We start from the raw sequence: 22370 nt of genomic DNA, 5'->3' as shown, positions 1-22370 counted from the left end.
CAGTTTAATTATGATGCACCTCTGTGGTTTTCTTCATGTTTCTTCTGCTTGGGGTCTGTTCAGCTTCTTAGATTTGTGGGTTTTAGTTTTATGAAACTTGAAAAGATTTTGACCATTGTTTCTTTAAATATTTGTTCTGTCCCCCTCTTCTTTCCTGGGGCTCTAATTACATACATTTTAGATGTTTCGTATTGTCCCAGGGCTCTCTTAGATTTTTTTGGGATCTTTTTTCACCTCTGTTTTAGTTTGGATATTTCCTAGTGCTAAGATTTCAAGTTCACCAATCTTTCCTTTTGCAGTGTCTAATCTGCTGTTAACCACTCCCAGTGTATATTTCATTTCAGATGTTGGATGTTGTATTTTTCATTTCTAGAAATTCCATTTGAGTTTTTTGTATCTTCCATGTTTCTCCTTAATATATTTATACTTTTCTCTACCTTCTTGAACCTACAGAGTATATTTATAATGGACATCCTTGTCTGTTAATTTGATCTTCTGTCATTTCTGGATCTGTTTCTGTTGATTGGGTTTTTTCTCTGGTAATGATGCATATTTTCCTGCTTCTTTGCCTGGTAATTTTTGATCGGATACTGGACATTTTGAATATTTACATTGCTGGTTACTGGATTTTATGATACTTCTTTAAATATTGTTTGGATTTTTTCTGGGATGTAATCCAGTTAATTGGAATCAATTTGATTCTTTCCAGGCTCACTTTCCTTAATACCCCACATGTTTGGAGATTTTTCCACTCCAGATGGTAGGACTTATTTTCTGCCCTGCGTGAGCTTGAAGGATTGTTCTGCCTACTATTGGTGTGTTTTTTCTATAGTCTCAGGTTGCTTCTTACATGTATAGGCATAGAGAGACAAAAATTCAGCCAAAGACTCGGACATTTCTGCAAATCTCCAGAACTTTCTCTCATTGCAACTCTTTTCTCTCCAACTGTCTCCTCAATTCAGTGAGACCTGTAGGCTCTGTTGGGATTCTCCCTCCTTGTGCTGAGGTCTGGAGACCCCAGATAGTGAGCTTTGGGACTTACAGAGCTCAGTTTGTTTTTGTATAAAGGAAAACTTGAGTAGGGAATATCCGAGTTCTTCACCTCCTTCTTTGTTCTCTATCCTGTGAGTCTTTCACCTGTGTGTCTCCGTTACCACTCACACAGAACACTTCACTTCTGGTCACCAAATGTGTGAAAGTCTCCCCCCCCCCCCCAAGCAGTTCTGTGAGGCTAGCTGGGTGTCCTACAACTTAACTAAATTCTGACACTGTCTATCTGGAAATAATATCAGACCTTACAGGTTAAGGGCTTAGTCCCACAAAGCCTCTTTTACCCCATTTCAGAGTAGGTCCCCAGGTTACCCCCAACTTCTGTCTGATTTGGTTATAGATTGGACCTCCTTAGGTGTGATTAATTTGCTAGAGCAGCTCACAGAGCTTAGGGAAATACTTGTGTTTACTTACCAGTTTATTAAAAGATATGATAAAGGATACAGATGAGCAGCTAGATGAAGAGGTACGAAAGGCGAGGTGTGGCAGGGTCCTGAGTCCAAGAACTTTTGTCATGTGGAGTTGGGGTGCACACCCTCCCAATGTGGATGTATTTGCTAACTTGGAAGCTCTCTGAACCACCTGCTATTGGGACCTTCCTCATTTGGGCATGATCAATTATTAATTTCCATTTCCAGCCCCACTCTGGAGCATCGGGGTTAGGGCTGAACATTCCAAGCTTTTAATCCTGGCCTAGTCTTTCTGGTGATCAGCTCCCATCTGGAAGCCATCCAGGATCCCACCTAGAGTCACCTTAATGGAACAGAAGATGCTCCCAGTGCTCTTGTCCCCCAGGAAATTATGAGGATTTTAGGAGCAGGAACCAGTAACAGAGACCAATATATATTTTCTGTTATCTCCGTTTCCCTTCTCTCAGGAATCTCAGTATTGTGTTACCTGTTGTCCAATGTCTAAAAACCTTTGTTCATATATTTTGGGTGGTTTTATAATTATTTAAAGTAGGAGGTTTTATCTAATGCCAGTGACCCCATATCTGGAAGCAAAAGCCCAACTTGTTCCTTTCTATTTATTAGTGGTGTTCCCTTGAATGGATATGCTGCATTTCTTTAATCTTTCACCTGTTGTTGGACATTTGAGTTGTTTCCAATTTTTGGCTCTTATGAATGGAACTGTACAAGTCTTTGTATGGACATATGTTTTACTTTTTCTTGAGTAAATACCTAGGGGTTGAATTCCTGGATCACAGAGTATTGTATATTTAACTTTTAAGACAAGATTGCCAAATAGTTTTCCAAAGTGGCTGTATCAGCAATGTATGTATAAGGGTTCTTGCTTGCCCTGCCCAGTGTGGTTCAGTGGTTAGAGCGTCGGCCTGTGCACTGAAGGGTCAGGGGTTCGATTCCCAGTCAAGGGCATGTATCTGGGTTGCAGGTTTGATCCCTGGCCCTGGTTGGGGTGCTTGTGTGAGGGAACCAATTGATCTCTCTCTCTCTTTCCCTCTCTTCCCTCCTCTTTCCCCCCTTTCACTCTCTCTAAAAAAAATCAATGCAAAAAAAAAAAAGAGTATCGCCAACACTTGGTATTATCGGTCTTTTAAACCTTTAGCCATTCGAGTGGGTGTGTAGAGTTATTTCATTGTGGGTAAAATTTGCATGTTCTGATAACTAAAGATGTTGATAATCTTTAATGTGCTTATTGGGCATTTGTATTTTTAAAATAAAGTTTAAGTTTATATCCTTTCTCCATTTTCTCCCCTTGGCTATCTTCTTCTAACTGAATTGCAAGAGTTCTTTTTATATTCTGGATATAAACCCTTTGTCAGATATAACAGAGACCGTGATTTTAAGCACTTCTCTTTGCTCGATTGAGGGGAATGGGGGAGAGATGCTTGTGTCTCAGAGTAGGATAGGGGTTTAGATGGAGCATAGTAGTTGGAATTTTAAAATTATTTTTAAAAAACTCTCGAGGGATTCTGAGTCTATTTGTCTTTCCCTTTTGTCTCCCGAATCTTCTTAATATATTTAATAATCAAACCTGAATTATTTCTATGCTTGAATTAATTACAGGAGGATGTCTTGGGAACCTGGGACATACGCTCTTCTCCTTTCCCTTTTTCTGAGCCATGGAGTGGCAAGTCTCAGAGTTCCAAATTCCAGGCAAGGTAAGTCCCAAGGGGGCGGTGTCTGTCTTGGTTTCCACACATCTTAGGGGGTGGCGCGGGGGGGGGGTTGGTTTAGGGATGTGATACTGTAGATATTCTGGAGTGTGTGTACAGTGTGCATGCCCGAGCCCATGCGTGTAGGATTTTCATGGTTATTCTAAGAGGGGTTTTCAAACCAAGGTTTTCTCACACTGGGCACATGTAGGTGAGGCTATAATTAAAACCCGCTATAATTTCCTTCACAGCTGATTTTTAGGGGGACTCTTCCTAACCCACGTTTGCATCTTTGAAGGTCACACAGTTCAATTCTAGTTATGCATTCATTGGCTCTCTTACAGATTTGCACCCGTTGTTGCAAAAAATGGCAGTGAGTATTTCTTTTTTTTTAACCCAAACGTCCTCTATTGGAGCTGCCAGTTTTTGGATGTGATACTTGACAGTCTCTCTTTGCCTTTTAGGAAGAAATAATAGATGGAAACTATCTGAATGGTAACGTCCCCACCGCCCCCGCTTGCTGCTTATGAGAATTGCGCACCCACCTGCCTGTGATCTCTCTGGAGGGCTCCTTTCTAAGTTGTCTTTTCATTTTGTTCCCATTGTAGCGTTGCTGGACCTCATACAGTTTCAAAGGTAACCTGCCCTAGAGGGGAGGGGCGGGGGTGGAATAGATTTTTAATAAAAGTTCTTGGTGAAAGTCTCTTAATTGTAAAAAGTAACACATACTTATTACAAAAAATGTCAACCAAAGCACAAGCGTGTTTTTTAAAAAGTAGACACATTTGTTCTGCAAACTTTTATACCTCTCTGGCCTAGTGTGGGAGCTAACCTTTATTGAGAGCTTGCTATGTGGCAGGTACTGTTCTAAGTGCTTTATGCATGGAAACACACCTGGTCCCCACAGGCACCCCGGGGTAGACCCTACTATTCTCCTATTAGACAGAATGAGGACACAGGCCCCCCCAGGGAGGGTGTGTCCAGGCCATGCAGCAGGGACGCGGTGGAGCTGCAGTGTGTGTCCAGCAGCCTGGCTCCCTGCCCATTGCCTTCAGCCTCGTGTCCTTACGGACTGCAGATGGCCGGTGGTAGGGACTGGACCCGAGGCAGGGCACTGGAGAGTCCTGTGGAGGGACCGATGCTAGCAGATAATTCTGATACGGCGAGGACTCCGAGGAAGAAGAAGTGGAGGCCGTGGGGCCTCTTGATAGGGCACCCAGCTTGCTAGAGTGACAGATCCCATTAACACCCCTCTCCCTAAGAGAGCTCCAGCGGATAGTTTTGGGTATATTCTCTCAGGCTAAAACATTTATTTATGTGCTTCCTCACTACTGTAACAAGAATGGGATTATGAAAGACCGCCAACTGGCTTACAGCTGGAGGCTTTGCCTGTCGTCAGCCACTCGGCCACATCTGGAAGCAAGCTCCTGGCTCATCCCGTCCTATGGACGCGTGCCATTCCGCCGAGGGGATGTGCCACGCTTGTTGAGCTTCCACCTGTTGTTGGATGTTTGGGTTGCTTCCGATTTGGGGCTACTGTGAATGGAACTGTGCATTTTCTATGTGTTGGGCCCTGTTTTAAGCACTTTACCTGTGGTAAGCAAATTGAATCCTCACAACTGTTAGCTGTATAACATAGAAAGGGAAACTGAGGCACAGGACAGACGATTCAATAAATAACCTAAGGCCACACAATTGAGTGACCGAGCCAGCATTCAAATCCAGGTTTCGAGTCCATGCTCCTCACAGCGCCGCTCCAGCCGCCAGGGCACACACAGCACCTGTTTTCAAACCTCACTTAGTGAGGACAGCTTTCTAGGTTCGTGTGTTTGAACGGCAGTTGATTTAAGTGGATTGCTGTGGGAATTAGAATGTTGCACATAGCTCAGACACTGATGATTGTCCTGGGAAAATGGGACCCAGGCAGATTCCTAGAATCGGAAACTCCCTCTGACCCCACCCACTGTGCCAGCTCAGCTAGCCTCCTTCCTCCACACACGAAGTTTCTAGCATCCCCAGCCCACCCCACCATCCTCTGGACGCCATCCCCTGGTCGCTCAGCTAGCAGCAGCACTACCGTCACAGGGGAACCGTCGTCATGACCTCTTCCCATCTGTCTCTGACTGAAGCGCCCACACGTGGACGGCAGACCTGTCCCACAGAGTCCTGGCCTACCTGAATGCCCGGAATGCCGCCTTCACCGCCCCCAGCCTGCAGGTGGGTACCGGGGCCCATCCTCCACGTTCCCCTCTGTGTGCCCAGGGACTGCAAGCTCAGGCCAGGGAGGCCGGAGAAGTGGGCTAGGCGTATAGCTCGTCTTCACTCCCCCAAAGAAGCATGTTCTGTCCAGTTTTTCTTAAAACATGATACGAGTTCTTTGCCTAGCTTTTACTTTTCCATCTTTGGTGGAGACATGGTGTATTAGGGTGTAAGCTGAGCTTCCATAACAAGGAGACCCCAAATTACAGCGCTCTCACAGTTTGGTTTATTTCTCTTATGTAATAGCCCACAGCTAAGTGGGAGAGCCAGAGGGGATCTATTTCCAGAGACTTTCCAGGGGCGCAGGCTCCTTCTGGCTGGTTCTGTCATTCTCTAGGGAGCTGTTGCCTGAAACAGCACGTCCATGCTCCACCCCACGGCGGGGGCTGGGGCTGGGAAAGAGGAGGTGAGGGTGAGTCTCCCCTCCTTTCAGGATGTGACCCGCGCGTCCCACACTTCCCTCTGCCTGCCTTTCACGGGCCCCCAGTCCATGGTCACATCTCACGGCAGTCCTTTCCCAGAGGCCATGTGCCAGCTCAGACGTGTGGGATTCTATTGCTAAAAGGGACAGCAGGAGAGTGGGTCTCTGGGTGTAATTGTCAGTATCTCAGTCATGCGTCCAAGAAATATTTTCCTTCATTTTTAACTCTGCTATGAGAAAAAAGTAACATAACCACTGATGGCAGTGGACCTGTGTCTCAGGGGCAGCGGGGGCCGGTGGGTTGTGTCTTTGCCACTACACTGGGAAGAGCACAGAAAATGGGGGAAATATTCTTCCAGGATTCTGTTACCTGATTCAGCAAAGAATTCGTGTCATGGGTGAATGAAGTTCTGACATACATCTCTGTTGTTTCCATGTCTACTTCCTTTTTGATGAAAATGAAAATATCAACCAACATTCACGTCTGACCTACCCTCAGAGAGCTGGTCCTTACCATTCAGCGGGGTCCCCGCTAGCTGCCGGCCTCACGGCGTCTGCTTTCTCCCTGCTGTTCACCAGCCTGTGGCAGGTTAAGAGGAGCAATGCCTGCCTTTCTCTCTAGCGCTGTGGTTTCTCATGAAATTCATATATTAGCAGATCAACTATCTGTCTTCGTATATATATATGTAAATATACATATAGCAGATATTGAGCAAATGAATGAGTGAATAAATAATACTGTTATTCATTCATTCACTCAATAGCTACTTAACTGGCATCTACTTTCTGCCAGGCACAGTGCTAGACACTGGAGACTCAGAGGAGAGCAAAGCAGCTGTGTTACTACCCAAGTGGGCCTTTCATTCTAAGGGAAGAGAGAGTAAATATTCAACTCATTTAGGACCAAGAATAGTGGTCGGCAGTCGCTGACTACTCACTGTGTGCTGTGGGCTAGCGAACAAACTACGTGCTTATTTAATCCTCGGAACAACCTTACCTGCTGTTGTCTCTATTTTCAGCTGAGGAAATTGAGGCCCAGAGGTAGTGTCGCCCACTTAGCAAATAAAAAATACAGAATTCCCAGTGAAGTTTGACTTTATTAGTGTAAGCATGTCCCATGCAATATTTGGGATGTATTTTTGCTAAAAAATTATTCATTGCTTCTCTGCAATTACGATTTAACTGGGCATCCTGTATTTTATCTAGCAAAGTAGTTGAGTAACTTGCCCAAGGCCACACAGCTAGTAGGTGGCAAGGTGAGGATTTGCACATGGGTTGTCTGGCTCTAGAGCCCACCTTTTACCTGTGACATCATGTTAAGCTGCCCTTTTAGAGCAGCTCTATTTAAGGGAGATTTAGAAAAGAATTCCCCATGTAACAGAGGAGATCTCTTTCAGGAGAGGCTGCCAGAGGGAGTTTGTTCATGCTCCCTGAATTTTTGTCTTGCACTCGTAGCTTGGGCATGGGAGAGTGCCCACCTGGGGTAAACTTTCTGGACTTGAACCCTCAATTCCCTCCGGGGACCAGGCAGGCATTGGAGAAGTCAGCTGGCTGGGTGGGCGGTGAGCTGATTATCACCGGGGGGGACGTGTGTCCAGCATTGCCAGGTCTTTCTGTTTTCCGAGAGAAGTTGGAACTCTGAATTTTTGTGAAGAATACCCTCTTTTAAATGTTTGCAGCTAATGGAAGATTTCTGAGCCAGCCTACCCTGTGCGGGCTGCCAGCTGGCGGCCTCTGCAGGGCGGGAGGTGGCTCGGCTGGGCTGCTGGCCGTGGTGCTGACCGCTCCGCCCGCCCTCCCTGACTCCCCACACCCCGAATCCAGGCAGCCGTGGAAAACCACCTGGAGCAGCTGCTCTACCAGCCCCAGAGGCTGCTGGAGGACCTGCGGGGAGCAGACGCCCAGCAGCTCCGCACGGCCATGAAGTTCCTCTGGGAAGACAAGGAGCACCGCTTGGTGAGACTCCGGGGCACCCGGGGGAGTCCAGGGCCCGCTGGCGTTTGCTCAGCGGAAGCCGATGGAGCCTGACTCAGGCTCCGACTTTCTTTACCTCTTCCTGTCTCCTTCTCCCCAACCCCCTGGGAGCTTTGGACCTAGATTTTCTCACTTTCTCTGAAGTTCAAAGGAAGAGCCTAATGAGCCACATTCTTATGGCTACTGAGAGGTGAGGGCACCGAGGGCTCCAGTGGTTTGGCTGAGTAAACAGGCTCAGATGGCGGCTGTCACCTGCGGCCCCGGGTTCAGGCATAGAGGACGGTCTGTCCCTGATCTCAAGGAGTTTACAGTCTGGAGGGGAGACAAAAAGCAGAAGCAGGTTGTCTCCACAAAACAAAGCTGGTGACGTGTGGGCAAAGCAAGGCCTCAGACCCAGACAATCTGTGGGACCCGGAAATGTGAGGTTCCGAGTTTTCTTTCCAGAGGAAGGTCCGTGTGGAGCAGTGTTTCCCAAAAGGAGCTGAACCCTTTAAATATTTTCATAATCATGGATTTACTTTAAAGTCTGTGCTTAAAATAGAATGGACACACCAAACTTGTGAGCTTGGTGGTAGAAATGTAATGTTTCCTTTTGAAATGAATTTAAGTTTAAAAAAAAGAGTTTGTTAAAAAAATAAGAAGTAGCTTAGCCGGTGTTGCTCAGGTTGAGCGATGACCCGTGCACCAAGAGGTCGCCGGTTCCGTTCCTGGTCAGGGCACATGCTGGGCTATGGTCTCCGTCGATGTTTCTCCCTCATCGAAGTTTCTATCTCTCTCTCCCTCCGCCTTCCTCTCTCTCTCAAATCAATAAAAACATGTTAAGAAAATATGAAGTAAATAATAGAAAAGGAAGTGCCAGGTTATGGCAAAAATGGGGATGGTGGTTCGTGAAAATGATACTGATTCCTGTGCATTGTGGGTTTTCTGTGGGTCGGGTATTGCTCTGAGGGAATGGCCAGGAAACTTCCTGCAGAGGGTCAGACGGTAAGTGCTCTAGGCTGTGCAGGCCACACAGTCTCTGTCACAGCTGCTCCCCTCTGCCGCTGGAGCAGGAAAGCAGCCGCAGGTGGCAGGTGAGTGAGTGGGCGTGGACGTGCCCCAGTGGCACTGTATCCACAGACGCAGGCAGTGGCCAGGTTTGTGGCAGTGAAAAAGAGGGTGCAGCTTCCCCGATGTTTACAGATGCCCTAAATTCTGTCCGCAGAGCCCTGCTGACGGTTCCCCAAGTTGCACTCACCAGCTGCACTGCTTCTGCCCCCCATAGTAAATGGCCGCAGGTCGGTTAGAAGCCTGGGCCTGGGCTGAGATTCACTTCTGATTCCAGCTCCGTGTTCGTTGGGGCAGGTTGCTCACTCCCTCCTGTTTTCATCCCCTGTGGTATTGAGTTAATAATAGCACATAACGTTTGTGGGATGCTTACCAAGCACCTTGCCTTTATGGTCTCATTCAAGGTGGACTAGAGGATACACAGGTAATAAGCGGAGGGCCTGGGATTTGACTCTAAGAATGTCTGACCCTCGGATCCACGGGCTTACCCTAGAGGTCTGCTGAGGGGATCTATGAGAAGACAGGTTTCCTCTGTGCTGGGCACAGTGTCTGGTGGGAAGTCAGTGCTCAGCAAATGGCTGCTATTCTGGGAGGGTGCGTTAGGTGACCGACAGAGGGCCCAATCAGGTTGTGAGTAAACCCTGTCAGCATTACTGTGCTCCATGGTCCGCAGGATTCACTCATTCACCCACCCACTCACTCATTCGTTCAGCCATTCAACAGGTTATTTCTCTGGGTCGTCTAGGTACTGGGCATTCCACTGGGCACCTGGCTTGGGCCTCAAGGACTCTGGGCTCAATCCCACACTAGAATCAGGTGCCAGGGCTCCACTCCAGACGGTTAAATCAGATGCCACGGTGGTACTGGGCTCCCCGCCCCGCTGATGCTGATGTGCTGTCAGAGTTGAGAACCACCGGCTTGGAGGAAAGAGCCCCACGAGCATCTCTAATGCTCACAGAGTTTGGTTCAAGATGCTCTTGGGAGCCTGTAGTGGAGGGAGAACTGATCTGACTGAAGTGGGAGGGTAGCAGAGAGGACATCGCCGGTTATGTGATGACTGAGCTCAGCCATAAAGGATGAGCTGGGTTTCGCTGGGGGAAGGACTTGCGGGGGAGGGGATTCCAGCTAGAACAAGGGTCGGAGGTGTGACAGCCATGGGGTATCTCAGAGCGACAAACTGCAGAGTGTGGGGGGAGCAGGTGGAAAGTCATAGAAGGTTTGACGTAGAAGCATGGTGTTGAACAGCGGTCCTTGATTTCCTCACTGCTGCTGAGTGTGGTCCCTTCGGGGCGTCCAAGCCCAGGGACCGCTCTCAGGACAGCCCTAGCTTCGTTACTCCCTTAGGAGCTGGGAGACGTCGTCATTGACTTGGCAGAGATTCGGAAACAAGCCTTGCAAAGCCCGGGCGTGAACCGCAGCCTGTTTCTCATCACGCTGGAGAGGTGTTTCCAGGTGCTGAGCTCCCTGGAGTGCGTGGAGGTCCTGGGCAAGGTGCTGAGGGGGTCCTCGGGCAGCTTCCTCCAGCCCAGCGTTGCAGAGAGGCTCCCCCGGGACCTGCGAGAGGACGCCTTCAGGAACCTGTGAGTGACCCTCCCGGCCTCTCCGCTCCGCTCCCCGCGCGCAGAGGCTGCTCTGAGAGCTCAAGGCGGCAGTGAGGGTGTCCCCCAAAATGTGTACACACTTTGAATGATTATAAAGTCAGCGTTTATGAACATACAGTTCATTTTCAAAATTTAAAAGAATCTATAGAAATGAGTACTTTTTTTGGTCAACGCCTGTTTTCAAAGTGATGACCGTTCTGGTCCAGGGACTGCTGATAACACGAAGCAATGGAATTGCAAACATCGAGAATCACTTTGTTCGGGCTCTAGCTGGTTTGGCTCAGTGGTTAGGCTTCGGCCCTCAGACTGAAGGGTTCTGGGTTCAGTGCCCGCCAAGGGCACATACCTTGATTGCAGGCTTGATTCCCAACCCCGTCGGGGCTCATGCTGGAGGCAACTGATAGATCTCTCTCTTTCCCCCCCCCTTCTCTCTCTCCCCCCCACCCCCTTCCACTCTCTCTGAAAAGCAATGGGAAAAATATCCTCGGGTAAGGATTAAAAAAAAAAAGTCATTTTGTTCAGCATTTGTGTACCTTCAATTCGTCAACTGTTCCCAGTTTTGTACCATAAACTTTATTTTTTATGTGTCCCCATCAAAAAGTCTAGTGGATAAATTTTCTTTGTTCACAGCTTAGTCTGGCTTCACCCGTTATTTCCAGTCAGTTAAACCTGAAAAGGAGTGAAAATTAGGTGAATTGTCAGCTGTTAAAGTGTGTACACACAGGACGTCTCCCTAAAAGTGTATATATACACACTTTGGATAATTATACAATAGCACCTCGGTTTTCGAATGGGATCCGCTCCGGAAGACCGTTCGGGTTCTGAAACGTTCGGAAACCGAGGGATCCACGGCCGGCAGCTGGGCCTCAGGACCCTGCCGGCAGCGGGAGCCGCGGGGCATGTGCGACTTCCGAGGCGGGTTCGGAAACCGAAGCATTTCCTCCCGGGCGTACGGCGTTTGTAAACTGAATTGTCAGTGGAGATGCTGGAAAACCGAGGCACCGCTGTAAAGGCAGTGTCTGTACTTCAACTGCGTTTTCAAACTTGCGGTAGCATTTTAGGATGAATTTCCCTTGTTCAGAGCTTAGTCTGGCTGAAAACACAGAAACACCAGTTGAGCTCTCAGCTGTAAAAGTGCGTTACTGTTTTTGGGACACCCCGTGCATGGCCGAGGGGAGAAGGCAGGTGGGGACGGGTGAATACGCGAGGCCTGGAGCAGACGCCGAGCGCCTGGGAGTCCTAGGCCCGATTCTCGTTGGTCCAGACTGGGTCCTGTGCCAGCCTTGGTCCGCTCACTGTTGTCAGTGGGTCCAACGGGCTGCATGGCTTCGGTGTGGGTGACAGTCCCACACAACCAACGTGGATGGACCAAGAATGGGGGACACGTTTCTCCAAGAATAACTGAGGGGCTGTGATGAAGAAAGAGGGGCATGGATGGCTGCTACAAAAACGTTACGTGGATCCCGTATAAGAGCCGGGTCTGGGGGAAGGCTCTGAACCCTGCAACAGAGTAATGCAGGTCTAACAGCCCCGACTCGTTTCTCAGCTCTTGAGTGGGGAGTCCAGAATGTGCCCCACTTCCACTGAAGACATCCTCCTGGGCGTCGTCTAAGCAACCCCTTCTTTTACGGATAAAGAATCTGAGGCCCAGAGAGGAGACGGGTTCCCAGGTGGCCCCATGGGCCTCGCCTTCATCTCAGCTCAACCCAGTTTTGTGCTCTCGCTACACTCCCCTCCCATCCTTCCCTTGTGAGGGTGGCGTCATTAACCCCATCCCCGTTTTTCAGATGGGGAAGTTGAGGCACGCAGAGATTAAATAACCCCCCCTAGGTCAGACTATTAGGGGATGCCAGAGCCGGCATTTTTGCCAATGGGCAAGCTTCCCCATGAAGGATGTTCACCATTTTCCCAGACCTCTGTCTGTGTCCTGCCCCTTTCACCCACTCAGGTCTGGAAAAACAAGACCACAGCAAACACAGAGAAGGAAATGAAAAGGAAAATACAGAAAGAAGACATGGACTTAAGGGAAGGTTTGCCTGTGCACTTTGAAATGACTGGGAGGGTGGCAAGGATGAAGTTTAAGCTTAGGAAAGGCTGGTCATCTGTCATTTGGTGAACTGGTTTTCAGTGGTGGCAGGTGGGGTGAAGGAAGACGTTGGAGACAAGGAGACCCGGCTGTTCTGCAGGATGAACCCCGGGTGGTGATTGGTGTCAAGTGCTGTGAAAGATCAACTCATCTTTGGACCCAGTGGCACCACTGGACATGGCAACAAGGAGGTCACTGGTGACTAGGGTCATGAGGAGTGGTGTGGTACTGAGGAGACCAGATCTCAGTGGCTTAAAAGTGACCCAGACACTTCACACCCAGATGATGTCTGTAAGCAAAACATCGGACAATGACAAGCCTTGGCGAGGACGTGGGGAAATCAGGACCCTCACTCACTGTTGGTGGAACGTAAAATGGTGCAGCTGCTTCGGAAAACAGCCTGGCAGTTTCCCAAAAGGCTAAATGTAGAGTTGCCACTTAACCCAGCAAGTCCACTCCTGGGTGTGTACCCAAGAGAAATTAAGACACATGTCCACACAGAAATGTGTTACACGAATGTTTACGGCAGACAAAGGTGGAAACCACTCTATGTCCATCGGCTGATGAGTGGATAAACAAAACATGTTCTGTCCAGACAGTGGAATATTATTTGGCAGTGAAAAAGAATGAAGTACTAACATGCCACAACATGCATGAACCTTGACAACATCATGCCAAATGAAAGAAGCCAGTGACAGATGGCATATGGTCTGGTTCCATTAATCTGAAATGTCCAGAAGAGGCAAACCTATAGAGACAGGAAGTAGACGAGTGGTTTGTAGGAGTGGGTGTGGCTAGAGGTTAAGGGGTGATAGCTACAGGGTGCGGGGTTTCTTTGGGAGGTGCTTAAAATGTTCTAAAATTGACTGTGGTGATGGTTGTACAACTCTGTGGATAGGCTGAAAACCATCGCGTGTTCACTTTAGCTGGGAAAGTTGCATGGTATGTGAGTTATAATCTCAATCAAGCTGTTACCAAAAAAAAGTGACCTGGAGGTGAGGAAGTGGAGACCAGTCTTGGGAAGGTGTCTAGCTGAGGGGCAGAGGAGAAGTGGCAGGAGGGTTTCTAATACATGAGAGCTTGGGGGGCGTGAGCTGTGTGGACCCTCCTCAGGGCAGCCCTCACCTGTCCCTTCCTTAATTGACACTCATGTTTGTGTCCTTTAGGTCTGCGGTGTTCAAAGACCTCTACGACAAAACCTCGGCCCATTCCCAGCGAGCCCTGTACTCCTGGATGACAGGGGTCTTGCAGGCATCTGCCAACGCCACAGGTGAGCCCGCTCTCAGATGGCATCGCAGTTCACGGGGAGCCCATCCTTATAAACAGATGCTGTGTCCCTGAAGACCGAGATTGACTTCAGCGTCACCCATGATTTTTACCTGCCATTCCCCCAACTTCCAGAAAGAGGTTGGTGTGGCTCATGGAGTAAAACATGTGCCCGTTTCATCAGCGCACTCTCCACCTATGCAGGCATGGAATAAGGGTGTTTTCGTCTCTCACAGTCGCCAGGCCGCCTGGCTTCTTTGTCGGGTGTAAATGGTAGCATCCTAGACTTGATGAGAACCTCCAGAGTAAGGTTATAGGCTCAAAAATTATACCAAATCACCTGTGTTAAAGGAAAATCTAGGAAATAAAGCACAGAAGTTTAGCACTAAGCTTCTTGGCAACCAAAGCAGAAATAGGTCAGGATCCATTGATTTGAGAGATGTTTATTAAAAACCCAGTGTGTCCCTCTAGTGGGGACATAGAGTCAAGTTCACAGAGGCAGAAAGGAGAATGGTGGTTGTGTGGGCTGAGAGGAAGGGGATGGGAGTTGGTGTTTAATAGGGACATAGTTTCGGTTTTGCAAAATGAAGTTTCTGGAGATGGAGGTGGTGATAGTTGCACAACAGCATGACTGTACTTAATGCCACTGAGCTGTACACTCAAGATGGTTAATATGGTAAATTTATGTTAGGCATATTTTACCACAATTGAAAAAAAGAGCAATGTAGAAGAAGAATGGCTGTGTAGATTTAGGTTACTAACGCAAACAGTTTTTTACATAGCTATACCTTGTTGAATGTTTAACATCGGTAATATAAACAGAACAAACTTATTTATTTACTTATTTATTTATTTATTTAAATTTATCTTTATTGTTGAAAGTATTACAGGTGTCCCATCCACCCCCCATTAACCCCCGCCACCTCGCTTCCACCCCTCCCCAGGCCTTCACCCCATTATTGTCTGAGTTCATGGGTTATGCATATATGCATATAACTTCTTTGGTTAATCTCTTCCCACCCCCCACCGCCTTCCCTCTTCCTTCTGAGATATGACCATCTGTTGTACACTTCAGTGTCTCTGGGTCTATTTTGTTCATCAGTTTATTTTGTCCATTAGCTTCTTTTAAAGAAGACCCTTCAACATTTCATGTAATACTTGTCTGGTGGTGATGAACTCCTTTAGCTTGTTCTTATCTGTGAAGCTCTGTATCTGACCTTCAGTTCTGAATGATAGCTTTGCTGGGTAGAGTCATCTTGGTTGTAGGTTCTTGCTTTTCATCACTTTGAATATTTTTTGCCTCTCCCTTCTGGCCTGCAAGGTTTCTGCTGAGAAATTAGCTGGCAGTCATATGGGTGCTGTCTTGTAGGTAACTAATTGCTTTTCTTTCGCTGCTTTTAAGATTCTTTGTCTTTGACCTTTGGCATTTTAATTATGATGTGTCTTGCTGTGGGCCTCTTTGGGTTCCTCTTATTTGGGACCCTCTGTGCTTCCTGGACTTGTAAGTCTATCTCCCTCATCAGGTAGGGGAAATTTTCTGTAATTATTTTTTCAAATAGGTTTTCGATTTCTTGTTCCCTCTCTTCTCCTCCTGTGACCTCCATAATGAGAACATTGGGCCGCTTGAAGTTGTCCCAGAGACTCCTGACACTATCTTCATATTTCTGGATTCTTTTTTCTTTTTCTCTTCTGATTGGATGTGTTTTGCTTCCTCATGTTCCAAATTTCTGATTTGACTCTTAGTGTCCTCTACTCTACTGTTGATTCCCTGTAAATTATTCTTCATTTAAGTTCGTGTAGCCTTCATTTCTGACTGGTATTTGATTATGCCATTGATGATCTCACTAGTTTCCTTAAATGTCTTACTAAGATCCTTGAGCACCCTTATAACCATTGTTTTGAACTCTGTATCTAGTAGCTTGCTTGACTCCATTTCATTTAGCTCTTTTTCTCGAGATTTCTTCTGTTCTTTCCTTTGTGACATGTTTCTTTGCCTCCACATTTTGGCTGCTTCCTGGTGTTTGTTTCTATGTATTAGGTAGAGCTGCTATGTCTCCTGGAATTTGTAGTGTGGCTTTGTGTAGTAGGTGTCCTATGGGGTCCAGTGTCTCAGCCTCCCCAGTCACCTGAGCTGGGCCTTCTAGGTGCTCCCCTGTGTGGGCTGTGGTCACCATCCTGTTGTAGTTGAGCCTTGGTTGCTGTTGGTGTCACTGGGAGGAACTGACCCCCAGGCCAATTGGCTGTGAGGACCAGCTGCAACTACAGCTGAGGAGCTGCTGTGCTAAAGACAATCCTATGAAGCAGGATTTATTTTAGTGGAACTTTGGTTTTCACCAAGTCTGCCCCTTGAGTGTGTCACTCGTGGATGCAGTAAAATTGTAATCTAGCGTGGTCACCAGGTGCACTGGCTCTGGGACCTCCCAGGAGGTGCAAAGTCAGCCTCTGCTTGTGCCCTGCCCAGGACCACCCAGTATGAGCTACACAGCAATCCACAGATGGCTACTACTTGTGCTGGGCTCAGAGGTGCCCAGGAGAGGTCAAGCTATGAACCAATGCAGGCTGCCACTAGTGCCAGGCCTGGGGCCACTTATCAAGCCATATGGGGCACACTACTGCTTGTTTGAGAGATTTTAGGAAAGTAAGCATGAGGCCACTTGCATAGAAAAGCCACTGGAAATGGCTTGGATGAGCTTGCAGGTAGGGAGGGGCGGGGTCTCTGGGAATCACCAGGGTGGGGCAAAAGGTGTGTCAGGTTGATGGAGACTCAGAAAAGGCGCCTGCCTGCTGGCTCTGCAGGGAAAGGGCTTGTCAAAGGAGCAATGGCCTCTGCCAGCTCTTCTGTCTGGGAGAAAGCTGCCCCTCCAGCTCTCTCCCTGATTCCAGGCAAGTTAGTTCCTCCCTGAGTGTCCCAGATTCCCTTCAAGCTGCTGCCCACTGGGACTTAGAGGGAGTGCGTCTGAGTGAGTCCATGGGCGGGCCCTTTAAGAGGAAAGCCTGGGACTCCCGCAGCCTCCGCGATCCTCAGCCACAGTCCCCACTGGTTTTTACAGCCCCAAGTTGTGGTGACTTCTCTTCCCGGCCCTGGAGCCCTGGGCTGGGGGCTTGATGTGGGGCTGGGACTCCTCATTCCTCCGGGAAACCCCCACCACTGGGATGTCCCTCCCAGGTTTAAACCGTGGCACCAGGTGTGGGCCCGCAGCCGTGTCTATGCAATTTAGCCCTGATCTGCCCGCATGTCCGCCCCTCCTACTGTTCTCAGTGCTTCTTCAGTTCCCTGGTTGTAGGGCTTCTGTTCAGCTAGACTTCAGGAGGTTCTGATGATGGTGGTTCTGTATTTTGGTTGTAATTTTGATGTGGTTGCGGGAGGCTGCAGGGACCACGGTTACCTATGCCCCCATCTTGTGAATCCTGACAGAACAGACTTTTATAACACTTTTTAAAAGCCTACCTTCTGTCAGCCACTTGGGACACAGAGGAACACGACACAGTCTCTGCTCTCACGTAGCTTTTGCTTTATTGTAGGAGGGTAGGTGGAGAAAATGCTTAAACAAGTGTGAGAGAGAGAGAGGCAGGGGGAGAGAGGGAGCGAGAAACAGGCCTTGGCCCAAACATTTTGTACAAAGCAACAGGGTGAATATTTTGGACTCTGTGGACCTCTGGTCTCTGAACTACTCACTCTGGTGTTACAGTGAAAGCAGACATAGATGATAGATGTCTGGCTGTGTCCCAATGAAACCTTACTAATGACACTGAAATTTGAATTTCATATAATTTTCATGTGTCAAAATATTTTTTTTTCTTTTGATTTTTTTCTTTCAACTACTGAAAAGCGCAAAAACCAAGCTTGCAGGTGGTCTGGAGTTTGCCAGGCCCTGGACTAAAGAATCAGAGAAGACCTGACCTTTCAATTGAGACCAAACTGGGAAGTGGACTCAGGCCTGCCAGGCTCTGGAGGAAGGGCATTCGGGGCAGAGGGCCCAGCAGATGCAAGGCCGGGAGGTGGGCATGAGCTTGGCGGGCTGGGGAAACACAGGACGGCATTGGGGTTGGAGTGTGGGGAGTGCTAGTCAATAGTTTTCCTGGAGCTGAGCTCTGAGGTGTGTACATAAGGAGGACTAAACGACATGCAGATCGATCTTTTCGATATACACAAAATCCCCTCTGCCCGAGGCAGAGTGACGGGCTCTAGAAACCTAGATCTCACACCCTGAGGCCTCGAGAGAGCCAGCTACCTCCACACTCACCCTCATTGCCACATTTTAATCAGAGACAGACCGTTCTTCTAAAATTCCTGTAGGATGTTTTATTATTAAACTAAAGTCAATGAAAATGAATTCTACCTGTACTTTGAACTTTTTATTTTTCATGAAGTTCCTTGAGGTAACTGGAAATATTTTGGGTGTTAAAATATCCCCAGCTTCCGGATCACTGGTCTGCAGAAATGTGGCTCTTGCATAATAATTAAAAATGAATAGTTCAGTGTAGTCCTTGGTGAACTTAGTGGTTTTCCCTCCCAAGTTCTCTAGCCCCTTGGAGCCACCCTTCTCATCACCAAGTCAAATGGTCCAGAGTCTCCATTTGGGGGATCCCATGCTCACCCCGAAGCACTAATTCCTGGGTGGGGGTCACCCTGTTGTCCATGTGACTCAGCCCACGCAGTGGTGACATCACGTCATTGCCCAGGGCTTCCTGCACCAGCTCCCTGTGACTGACTCACTGCACCCTGTGAGTCCTTTTCCCCTCCAAAGCCAACGACGATGCAGTGTGGTCATTTATAGAAGTCATTTACTGGGAGGTTGGTGCAATGACGGCCAATCCTAGCTCAGGGAAACTTAAAGTTAGATCCTGGACATAACTGCTCTTTAAAATTTTGAAAGAAATTTTCAATTACTGTTGACATACAATATTATATTAGTTTCAGGAGTATAGCATAGTGATTACACATTTATATAATTGGTGAAGTGATTCCTCCAATAAGTCTAGTACCCATCTGACACCATACATAGCAATTACAATATTATTGACTATATTCCCTGTGCTGTACTTTACATCCCATGACTATTTTGTAACTTCCAACTTGTACTTCTTACTCCCTTCACCTTTTTCACCCATCCCCCAACCATCAGTTTCTTCTCTGTATCTATGAATTTGTTTCTGTTTTGTTTGTTCATTTATTTTGTTTTTTAGATTCCACATGTAAGTGAAATCATACGGTATTTGTCTTTGTCTGATTTATTTCACTTAGCATAATGCCCTCTGGGTCCATCCATGTTGTTACAAATGTCAAGATTTCATTCCTTTTTATGGCTGAATAATATTCCATCATGTAACTGTACCACCACTTTTTTATCCATTCGTCTACTGATGGACACTTAGGTTGCTCCCATATCTTAGCTGTAGTAAATAATGCTGGGGTGCAGGTATCTTTTCAAATTAGTGTTTTCATTTCCTTCAGATAAATACCAGAAGTGGGATTCTGGGTCATAAAGTAGCTCTATTTTTATTTTTTTTGAGGACCCTCCATACTGTTTTCCACAGTGGTTGCACCAGTCTGCATTCCCACCAACTGTGCACAAGGATTCTCTTTTCTTCACATGTTGGTTCTTCAAGTTCCATTGACATCCACTGATGGGGAATTAATTTTTTTAAATTTATCTTTATTGTTGAAAGTATTACAAATGTCCCCTTTCTCCCCCCCCCCATTGATCCCCTCCACCCTGTACACCTCCCCCCTGGTCTTCACCACACTTGTCTGTGTCCATGGGTTATGCATGTATGTGTATAAATTCTTAGGTTAATCTCTCCCCACCCACCCCCACTTTCCCTCTGAGATTTGTCAGTCTGTTCCATGCTTCTTTGTCTCTGGATCTGTTTTGTTCATCAGTTTACTTTGTTCATTAGATTCCACATATGAGTAAGATCATGTGATACTTGTCTTTCTCTGCCTGGCTTATTTCACTTAGCATAATACTCTCCAGGTCCCTCCATGCTGTCTCATAGGGTAAGGGATCCTTCTTTTTACAGCTGCATAGTATTCCATGGTGTAAATGTCCAAGAAGATGCTTGATATGATTTCAGTCTTCTTGAACTTGTAGAGACTTGTCTTGTGTCCTAACATGTGGTCTCTCTTTGAGAATGTCCCATGTGCACTTGAGGAGAATGCATATTCTGCAGCTTTGGGGTGAAATGTTCTGTAAATGTCAAATCCATCTCATCTAGTGTGTTATTTAGAGTCACTGTTTCCTTGTTAAGTTTTTATCTGGAAGATCTATCCAGTGAAGTCAGTGGGTTGCTAAAGTCCCCTACTATGACTGTATTGCTGTTGATCTCTCCTTCAAAATCCTCCAGAAGTTTTTTGGTTTTGTTTTTTTTCCAGCCTGTGTGAGTGTTTTGTTCTGGGTGGGTCAATGGGAATTTAAAATGCCCCAACAGCGACAGAGAGAATCCTCTGGGAGTTCAGAGGAGAGAGAAATCACTGCTGGCTGAGAGACAAGCTAGGCTTTAAGGAAGAGGAAATGTTTGAGCTCGATCTTGAAGGGAGGACTTGGAGGCTGAGGGTCAGGTGAAAGGCATCCAGGCTCCTGAGAAGGGCCCAAGAGAGCGGAGGTTTGGTGAATGTTTGGGGTGTGTACAAGTGGTTTAGTTCGGCTCAAGTGTAGTAACATGGTGATAGTCAGCTAGGGTGATACTGGTTGTTACTGGTAGTAATAAAAGAGAGTCAAATATATTGAAGTTGCCAGATTATTTAGTCACTGCGCTAAAAATAAATCTGTATTTTTGTGGTCTCCAGTCTTAACAAGCACTCCGAATTTCTAACAAGTTCCCAGGTGCTGCTGGGCCAGGCACCACACTACTGAGCCCGGTGGCAGGCATCTGTGACTCTGGCGTGCGGCCTGGTGGCTCACGGGTGGGAGGCTGCCCGTGAACGGTCACCGAATGAATGGATGAATTAATGAATGCACCCAGTGCAGAGGCTTTTTATTTACTTATTCACTTCTTTATCCATTTATTTATTTTCTTTCAGATGACTCTGTTTCATGGGTCAGCGCAGAAAACTTATGGATTTTGGGCAGATATATGGTTCACCTGTCACTTGAAGAAATTATGAAAATTAGTTCTCAGGAAGTAAGTTGGGAAAGTACACGTACGACCCCCTGGGATGAGGTATATCCCAAGCCTCATATTCCACCGGCCAGTGAGGTGCCCTGGAAATTGGACACCTACTCAGCCCAATATATCTGGGTCTCCAAAGAAAACTCTTGGAATAAGGCCTCAGGTGGTCAGTGTCGGACTGTGTCTGGTGTAGAAATGCTAAGACAAGAAAAAGAATTGTGGACCACTGAGGATGCGGACACGCGTGGTGGAAGGAGAGTGTGGCTGTGTACCAGAACTCACTCCAGAGTGGTTTTGTCCTCAAGAAAGGCCAAGGACAATAGCTATAGAGTTTCCAGCCCGTGGGAGCATGAACCCAAATCCAAGGCCGCGTGGATGAATAGCTAGGCCTATTTATGGCTGCTTGTATCAATAGCTACTTCAGCAGGGGTAATGACTGCGTTTCACTCTGTTCCAAGGTTACTTAACTCACGGTCAGTCTGTTTCTCTCCTCCCGATGTTGACCCAGTGACAGTGAAGTCCCTGGGGCACCCTGACTCTGGACTGCAGCCTCCAAAGAGTGGCGCCAGCACTGGAGGCTTTTACAGAGAGTTTTTACCCTGTGTGCCCGGCTGTCCCCTGGCCGGTGAGAGAAGTCTTTGCAAGTGACAGGCTTGTTCAAGGGCCAACTGACCCAACAAGGCCTGTTTATTACGAAACCAGAGGCAACACTAGGTTCCTCTTTTTACCCGGGAGGCTGGGATCATGTCGAATGTCTTTTGACTCTGTAACCCTCAGTTACGACCCGGATTGAACCCCACTGTGCCCTCCCACTGCGGAGTCCAGGGAGCAGAGGTTAGATTCCGAGGAGCCGCGCACGAGGGGGCATTTGTAAGATCAAGAGGCAGCTTTTCTTCTTCATCCGGACAGTGTGGGACAGGGAGGGGAGAGCGGAGCACCGGCACCGAGGGGCATTTTATATGACAAAGGGCAGCCCACGAGGGAGAGGCAGCTTTGTGAGTCTTTTCAGCACAGAAAACCAGTGCATGGAAATACAGGGGACACCCTCGGACACAGGCAGAAAGTGCACAAGAATAGAAAGTTATTAATATACTAAATTCCTTTCTCTTCTAGTTGACTTTTTAATCTTACAAAGAACACACTTTTTTTAATTGCCCGAGGGCCGTTTATAAACTCACTCATTTGTTAAAAAATACTCTGATTCTCCAAAGCAGAAAATTTGTGGACTGCATTCTCTGACCTCAGTGTAACAAATCAAGAAGTAACTGTGCAAACATTAGCTTAAAAAAAGTTCAGCTTCATGGATGTTAAAAAACCAATGCTACCGGCTGGGCTGAGGAGGAAGCCACAGCAGCAGCGATGGGCCATAAAGAAATCTGTGGCTACAAGAACTGGGCACGTCTGAGCGTCGGTGACGAAGCACAGCACAGACCCCAG

At 47.4% G+C, this 22370-nt stretch overlaps 1 protein-coding gene across 1 annotated transcript in view; it reads left to right on the top strand.

Moving 5' to 3' along the window:
- Positions 1–3081: 3081 nt before the first annotated feature.
- Positions 3082–22370, top strand: part of OTOA (otoancorin) — a gene marked incomplete at both ends in the record, with an annotated part of 118253 nt that continues 98964 nt past the window's right edge. The window contains 9 exons of the mRNA XM_081131695.1: positions 3082–3172; positions 3511–3539; positions 3631–3661; positions 3775–3802; positions 5296–5383; positions 7671–7802; positions 10212–10447; positions 13721–13824; positions 20845–20945. Coding sequence (XP_080987821.1) covers positions 3082–3172; positions 3511–3539; positions 3631–3661; positions 3775–3802; positions 5296–5383; positions 7671–7802; positions 10212–10447; positions 13721–13824; positions 20845–20945 — 840 coding nt within the window. The remainder of the gene's footprint in view (positions 3173–3510; positions 3540–3630; positions 3662–3774; positions 3803–5295; positions 5384–7670; positions 7803–10211; positions 10448–13720; positions 13825–20844; positions 20946–22370) is intronic.

Source organism: Miniopterus schreibersii (assembly GCF_964146895.1).
Source record: "Miniopterus schreibersii genome assembly, chromosome: 3".
NCBI lineage: Eukaryota > Metazoa > Chordata > Mammalia > Chiroptera > Miniopteridae > Miniopterus > Miniopterus schreibersii.
This window is presented reverse-complemented; position numbering and strand designations above follow the sequence as displayed.